Here is an 8,659-nt window from a genome sequence, read left to right as displayed (position 1 = left end):
ATATTTATATATATAAATATACAAGTTATTTTTACTAAAATATTTAGAATTTTACACCAAATAAATAAAACTTTCAGAAAAACTCTTATAATACTGTTGGTTAAAAATCTTAAATATTACTTCTATAAATCAGTTGAGAATGTACAGTGACTAGCTGTAGTATATATTAATATATAACTAGCCTCTTAATTCCTATATACGTTTAGTTCAGTACTATATATAAATTTAATATAATTTATCTTAAACATCAATCAGTAAGATAAAAAATCCTATAAAGTGTTCATTAATAGAAGTTAACCCTCATTAGGTTCTTTCTTTTATCTGATTGTAAAACTATCAAATTACACTGATAAACAAGGCACAAGTACTTACATTTGCTCAGTAGAAAAAAAGAACTAAATGATTAAAAAAAATATGTGCATAAAACAATCTATAAGACAATAAATATCTTGTTGACTTTCAGTGCTAGAAAAATTATAACAATTTGAATAATACTTTAATTTTTGGATCATAATACTGTAGTTTAGTATTATTTGTACATTTAAATACAACATACCATAGGTTTAACATAAATTTATATTAGACCCAAAAGAAATGTTTTTCATTATTGTATTAAAAACATCTTTTTTTAAGGAATATTGCAGTGCTAATCATATCATGTCCTGTACAGGAATATTTCTAAAAGGTAAAATAGTTCAGATTCCTTTAAAATATTTTTCTTTATCCACTATTAATACAAACACAGATTACAAATTGTTCATATTCCAAAGTTCAATTTAAAACCTTCTTAACAGTTGTTCTTAACTTCTTATGTATGCCAAGATTAATGAAAAAATTTGAAAGTTTTACTTGTTTTTTTTAAAAGACTGAAATTCAATAAAAGTACCTAAACAATAAAAAAGTTAATTATTTGTTCAAACAAATTTCCTCACTGAAAACGAGTCTACAAACATCTATGTAGTAGGTGTCCAACCAAGATAATTTCTTCTAAAGTTAATAGTTTTTAGGTTTTGCTGAGCACAATTTTTTTCCTGAACAATTAAATTGTACAACCAGTGTAGAAGAATAGCTAACCGAATGTAATTAAAAATACATTATACAGAACAAAATTTGTTTAATATTTTTAGAAGTTAATTTCCCAACCAAAAAATTAATAATATAAGTTTAAATTGCCCAGATTTATAGAGAGAGTTGGATCAACAAGTGAAAAATACATACTCAAAAGATACAAAAGGTAGTAACACAAATTACTTCTTTTTATCTCACATATTATCATTACAATACTAGAGAACCTCATCTTCTTTTTTTTCTTTGTTATTGGTGGCACTGCTGATCTCTCTAAAATCATCATATTATTCTGAGACTACATATTGAGAATTTGTTTAGGAAATTGTAATATACATCGAGAATTTGTATCTCTAAAAGAGTTGATACTTTAGTAAGGTTGATTATTGAGTAGTTATTCAGGAACTGGTTAGCTAGTGCTGAAGGAAACACAGTTGAAAATTTGCCTGGTCTTTACACCAAAGTAACCAGATAACATTAGATTGTTAAACTTCATTTCAGCTTGACTCCATTAGAACAAGAAATTTGTTAGACAAAATTAAGTTGAACAGTATTAGTGAGATAACATAGACAGGATGTATGCAAATTACTGATCTAATCCTGATAAAAACATAGTAACTTGGCTTTAATGAATCAAGAACATCTGTAAACTGATAGAAAAGCTTGATTTTACAAAATATACACACACTTATAAAAAATTGGCAAATGCACAATACCTTGTGAGGTAATTGACAATAAAGTTTAAATCCACACTAACAGAATGATACCAAATTGAAATAGAAACTAGTTTAAACATGTCATCACATTTATTTGTAGGAGAAACACATACACTGTTTATTTTATAACAAAAGTTCCAATTCCTTGAACAGCATATGATGTCAAAATGGGATTCAACTCAAAGGGACTTCAGACATGTTTAAATTTGGCAACCTTTGGATTAACAAACTTTCCAGAACTTTTGACATACTTTGTAGTTCTATGTATTAGCTTGGCTGATTCCAGTTTATTTTATGATCAGATTCTCTTATGTGTAGAAAAATAGCATATTTAACATTCTTTTTGTGTTTCACAAGTCTGGTGTCTAAATTTCTACCGATTTCACCAACATAAACTTCTTTGCAGACTTGGCAGAGAACTATTTAGACACCCTGTTCTATATTTTGGAGTGCTGGCTTTTTTGACAGTAAGAAATTTTTAATGGTGATGGGATATTAATAAATAACTTTGGAATTGTTATTTTACAGGCACCTCTCTAAAGCCACAATATTAGAATTGAGTTAACACTAAATATTTTTTCATTTTCACATGGAGATGTTGCTGTTTGCTTTACTTTTTCTAAAAATGTCTTTAATGGTGATGGGATATTAATAAATAACTTTGGAATTGTTATTTTACAGGCACCTCTCTAAAGCCACAATATTAGAATTGAGTTAACACTAAATATTTTTTCATTTTCACATAGAGATGTTGCTGTTTGCTGGTTACTTTTTCTAAAAATGTCTTCCTTACCTTTCCGTGGGTATTTTTCATAAAGCCTATAGGATACTGCAGTCATTCAAAAATTGTATAAATATTTTTTAATTTCACCATCAAGAGTTGTGTGATGACAAATTCTAAAAGTTTTTATAAACATTGAAGTTATAATTGATGTTTTAACTGTCTTATGGCACAAGAAAAAGTGAATGTAGCTCAAAGGGTTTGTTGGTTTTTCTATAGATAGAAAGAACAGGTCCTGTTTCTTTTCTGTTTATGAGAATGTCTAAAATAGGGAAGGATTTATTGGTTTTCTATTAAACTTACCAGGAAATTTGTTAATTAATCTTCTGGAAAAAAGCTTCAAAATAATTTCTATTATTTGGCCAAACAAAAAATATGTCATCAACATATAAGAACCAAGGGATTTCCTTTATATTCTGATCGACTGTAGGAAGTAATTTATTTTTAAAATACTCCATGAAGATATTACACAGAATTGGGGATAAGGGGTTTCCCTTAGTCATTCCATATTTTTGTTTGTTATATTGTCCCATGCATACAAATAGAATATCTTTAACATACACTTCCAATATGGAGATAAAAGTGTAGCCTGACACCAGAAGTGGAATGGTAAGTTCAGGTAATTTTCTGTTTAGGAAGTCTATTGTTTCATCAACTGCTTTGTTTGCAAACAATGAACCAATGTCAAAATTGACTATTTTCCCTTCATTTATATTAAAGCTTTTTATTGGCTAGATCTATATTTTTCTGAATATGTGATGATGAAAACTTTCCTAGAATAAGAGATACTAGCCATTTTACGTTTGTGAAATTTACATACTAGAATCGTGGAACACAAAAAGGATGTAAAAAATGGTCAAACAAATAATGCTATTTTTCTACACATTAGAGAATCTGATCATAAAATAAGCTGGAAATCAGCCATGCTAATACATAAAACTGCAAATTATGTCAAAAGAAGAGTTCTGGAAAGTTTGTTAATCCAAAGGTTGCTAAACTTCAACACATCTGAAGGTCACTTTAAGTTGAACCACATGCTGACATTATATGCTGTTTAAGAAATTGGAGCTTCCATTATAAAATAAGCAGTGTATGTGTTTTTCCCACAAACAACAGTTGGACTGAAGAGGATATGTGAAATGTTGATACTAGTTTCCATTTAAATTGGGTATCATTTTGTTAGTGTGGATTTAATACATGCACCTGTTGTTCTACTATAATCTAAGACTTTGTGTTTTCATTTATTTTATGTTGAAACTCTTCTGAAAACATATTAATTTAGAACTAAAATATGATTTGATTCTGTAATGTCTATAAATGTATAAATATATATCAGAACCAATGACTACTAGATGTATAACACTACAAGCAGCTCTGAAATAATTCTTGACACAATGACAGAAGATCTTAATCACCTTATTGCCCCTAATTAATGCCTCTGTGGCATTGCAAACTGCAAAGATGGGTGCAATTATAGTACTTGTGCAGTTCTGGATTGTTTTTCAAATGTTATTTGTTGATTTCAATGCTAATAAGTGTGTTTGTTTTTCTTCTTTTTTTTCAAATCAAAATTACAGTAATAAAAGTGTATTATATGTTGGATTACTATTGCTGTCACACAAGATAAGCTTTATATAAAATACTGGGGGAGGGGCAATAATTAGGGGTAATTTGGTAGTTTATTTTTTTGTGTTGAATGATTAATTAATAATGACTACTATTTTTGCCTTTATAAAGTAAACCTCTTGACAGTTGCATGTTTAAAGGTACAACCATCTTGTATTTGGTCTCTGCCTACATTGTATAAACCCATTTCATTCACTTACTGATTGGATATTAAGATAATTAAAAGATAAAATAAATTTAAAGTTTGATATTATTACCTTTAATCCACTGATGGCATTATTCTTTTAATTTTTTTAAAGATATTAAGTAGGTGAAACATTATTCACATTATAGTTCATCAATATTGTATGCACCTCTAAAGCTTCAGTGAAAAACAGATCCATTCCTCTGACTGAAACAGCTGTGTTCTAACATGTAATCAAGTCTGTCAGGGTTAGCATGAGTAGGGTTTTTGACCTTAAAATTTTATTTTTACTGACATAAAGACAAACAACAGCCTTTTTCTGTTGACATTCTATTTTTACAGACATCACTGAAAGGAAACATTCTTCTATTTAAGGGTTAACAAACCAATGGCGTTTTTGTATTGACTCTCTTTTTTATAGATCATTAAAAGAAAACTTTTTTTTCTAGTTACTTGTTTACAAACAGTGTTAAAATATGTCTATGTTGTGCTGATTATCTGTAAACTTAAACTGCTCCACGAGCAACACAATCAGAGTAAGAATTTGCAGGGAAATCATTATAAGGTCCTTAAATATGAGAAGTACACTCAAAGTCAGGTCATTTATGTGAGCAGTACAATGAAGATAATTTAATTTATGTGGGTAGTACAATCCAAGATCATGTCAATTATGTGAACAGTACAATCAAGATCATGTAATTTATATGGCTAGTACAATCAAAGATCATATCATTTATATGGATAGTGGTTAGAATCTACGTGTGCAATAAAATCAAAATTTGAGGCTTTATGTGATCATCTATATGATCACCATAATTAGTGTTAAGGGTTTTTATGTAATATTACTTCATAAAATATTGAATGGTTGCTTATTTTTTCATTTCATTGCAACTATTGATATAGTTTTCACCTAACATTGAGATTTTTCAATAAAAATTATTTTCTCTGTTAGAGTATACCAACAACTTTGTTTATAATGAAAAAATATTTAAATAATATCCCAGAATAGCAGGAATTCACAGACTTAAAATTCAGTTAAATATCATAATGTTACATCCTCATCATTTGTTGGAGCTAGAGATGAATGAATCAGTCACAGGCAGTAAAAAAATTATATTATTATTTTCATATAAAAACTTTTTCAGGCAAAATCACAAATTTCTTTTCTCATAACAGTATGCTAAATTTAGAAAAAACAGCTAACCTCAAACAATGATCTAATCACTCAAGTCGTTCCACTTGATATACACAATGCTTAATTTAATTACAATGATTATCATCCTATGTTAAACCATACTTAAATTACCATCTACCTACTGAAGATTACATTTTGATGGCATTTCATAATTTATAAGTTATGCATATATATTAAAATAAAATAAACATTTTATCGTTCAATTTATCATTAACTGTTTCAAATACAATTTAACCTATAAAATTCACAATGAATAGCAATTTGGTAGAGAGAGGAATACTCTCCCTAAACTTTGTTTGTCTTATTCTCTTACAACATATATAAAATTTTACATTTAATTTCCATTACCAAACAGAGATTACACTGCAGTGTTCAGAAAAAGAATGGAATACCAAAAGTAAATTGGATCATACTATAAAGGTTAAACATTTCTGGACTAAAATCCTGAAGATAATATATCAGGAGTACAGAAACTAGCCAATTCCTGTTGAATATCTTGGAATTCTTGGAGTTTCTGGGCAAGATGCTGGCTCAGCTGTTCAAGTGTTCCTCTTTTGGAGCAATTTGTGGCTTTAGTAGTATCAATTTGTTCTTGTAGTTTTACAATTCTTGTCTTGAGTCCTTCATTTTCAACAAGCAACACCTAAATATACACACATAATTAATACGTTATGTGTTTAATACACTTTGCTTTTGGAAGAAAACAAGATATTACAGCAACAAAAAATTTCAAATGGTCTTTAGAACAATTTAAAGTGTTTTTATTTCAAGTAATTATTAATGCTTTGTTACATTAATTACTTAGACATATACCTCTGAGAAAACAAATATGTAATTTGTTGATAATATTCATAGGGGATTCATCACTTACAATCAGAGGTGTAAAAATAATTATCATAGAATCTGGTTAACTGTTTATAATCACTAGTCAGATCTGGAAATTGAGTATCATAAAATACTTATGTTTGAAAAGTTATAATTTTGGGAGTGGTAAACATTTTAAAACCTACCTCATGATCTTACCCATTTAATTAACCAAATGTTGAAAATCTAAAATATATCTTGATCTGACTAAAAATAAATACTTATGAAAAACCTAGAAAGGGAAATTCTGGACACAATATTGAAGCCAAACCTTTTCAGAAATAATTTTTTGAGTTGCTATTCTCCATATTCACCACATAAACTAACAGAATAGGAAAAATTATATATCAGTATGAACTTTCAAAGATTTGACAGTCTCTGTTAATTAAAGCATAAATTAACACTGTGCATACCAGGGTATCAGACAATGTGGTAAAATTAATTTTACTTTCATTATAAATATATATAAGAGTATGTTTCAGATTTAACAATCTTTGTCAGTAATATCAGCAATGAAGATAGGTTTGCAGTTAATGTGATTAGACTGGTTTACTTTTACCCAAAATATGTAAGGGCAAATTTTAGATTTAACATAGAAAATTTCAATACCTTTTTTCACTCAACGAGAAAGATTTGGCCTAAAATGGTTATGATGTCAGAACTGAAGCAAATATTCATGGTTGTCTACAATTTAGGATATTTATTTTCAAAACATGGGGTATGATCTTGTACAAGTCAAACTGAAAAACAACAACAAATCTTTGGATTTCAAGAATACTGTAATTTTTTATTCCTGTCTCAGTTTCTGATATTAATAATTATTTAAAATTCCTTGATGATACTAGCATCCCACTTATTTTGTGAAATAGATCTATAAAAAAGTAGTTTGTTCAGAAGCACAATTTTGCAAAATCTGGAGTTAAATTTTAGAACAATTAAACTATTGAATCCTTCCAAATGTTTTACATACAAAGCCTTGTAAGTTAATTGATTAATTCTGATTATTTTGTTATTCTTCTAAAATATTTGAGAATAGCTTGTTTAAAGACAAATATTATGGAAAAACTGTTAAAAGTGATTTAAAAGTATTCCCAAATTAAAAAAATGTAAATTCACTGTTAAGATGAGAAATTTAGAAGATTATAAAAGATCAAGAAGGTTGGTCAAACAGGAAATTAGGACATCAAAAAGGATGTATGAAAAAAGATTGGCTGAAAATGTAAAAATGAACAATAAGAATTTTTAAAAATACTGTTATGACAGCAGAAGTCACATGATGCTGGTAACACATGATGAGTTTCTAGAAAGATCATGAAGGCTCGAGTGTTTGCCAGATGCCCTCTATTTTTGTATATATAAGCCCAGCAAATAAAGCGGAGAAGAGAAGTGACGGCATAGAGAATTACAGATAGAGACAGATAATCGAGTCAAGTCGTAAGTAAAGTGCGTGAATCATTGTGAATTATAGCGTGTGTTTAAGTTAAAATGACTGTGGAAATTAAGTGTATTGCGAAGTTGTATTGAGAAAGAATAAACTAGTTTTATTTAAGAAAGTACTTGTATTGCTGAAGTTTCTCGGAAAGAATTTCTACAGGAAATTAACAAACGAACAGAGACGTAACAATACATTGAGAGTAATCAAAATGTTAAGGTGGAGGTATGACCCTTGAGGGATGATAAAGGAAGGCTTGTATCTGATGATTATGAGATGGCTGGGTTATTAAATTTTGCTTTTTCTTCAGTTTTTACAAATGAAGATTTAAATAGTTTTCCTCATCTTGAACAGTTGATAGGTGGAAACAAGATCGAACAAGATGATCACATTAATTCTAAGGTTGTAAAGAAAACATTTGGAAGTTTAAAGAATGATAAGGCTCCTGAGCCAGATAATGTTTTCCCAAGGGTTTTGAAGGATATTAAAGATTGGATATGTGAGCCACTTACTATTACTTTTTGTACGTCCTTGTATAGTGGGCAGGTGCCAGAGGATTGTAAATTGGCTAATGTTAGTTCTCTTGTCAAGAGAGGTGATAAAAATTGCCCCAGTAATTATGGGCCTATTAGTCTTACATCAGTGGTGGGAAAAGTTTTGTAAAATCTGACAAAAGATGCTTTGAAAAGTTATTTAACAAAGCTTAGACTTTTATTGAATAGTCAACATGGTCTCAATAAGAGAAAATCGTGCCTTACAAATCTTTTTATATTCTTTGAAAAGGTTACTGCTTATA

General features: G+C 28.8%; 1 protein-coding gene across 1 annotated transcript in view; it reads right to left on the bottom strand.

Annotated features, from left to right (window-relative positions):
- Positions 1-4,370: 4,370 nt before the first annotated feature.
- LOC111084944 (homer protein homolog 2-like) overlaps positions 4,371-8,659 on the bottom strand; it is a gene marked incomplete at its 5' end in the record, with an annotated part of 22,793 nt that continues 18,504 nt past the window's right edge. Inside the window, one exon of the mRNA XM_022381626.1 lies at positions 4,371-6,210. Coding sequence (XP_022237334.1) covers positions 6,004-6,210 — 207 coding nt within the window. The remainder of the gene's footprint in view (positions 6,211-8,659) is intronic.

Source organism: Limulus polyphemus, unplaced genomic scaffold (genome assembly GCF_000517525.1).
Source record: "Limulus polyphemus unplaced genomic scaffold, Limulus_polyphemus-2.1.2 Scaffold179, whole genome shotgun sequence".
NCBI classification, from domain to species: domain Eukaryota; kingdom Metazoa; phylum Arthropoda; class Merostomata; order Xiphosura; family Limulidae; genus Limulus; species Limulus polyphemus.
Note: the sequence above shows the minus strand (reverse complement) of the source record. Positions and strands in the feature narration are given on the sequence as shown.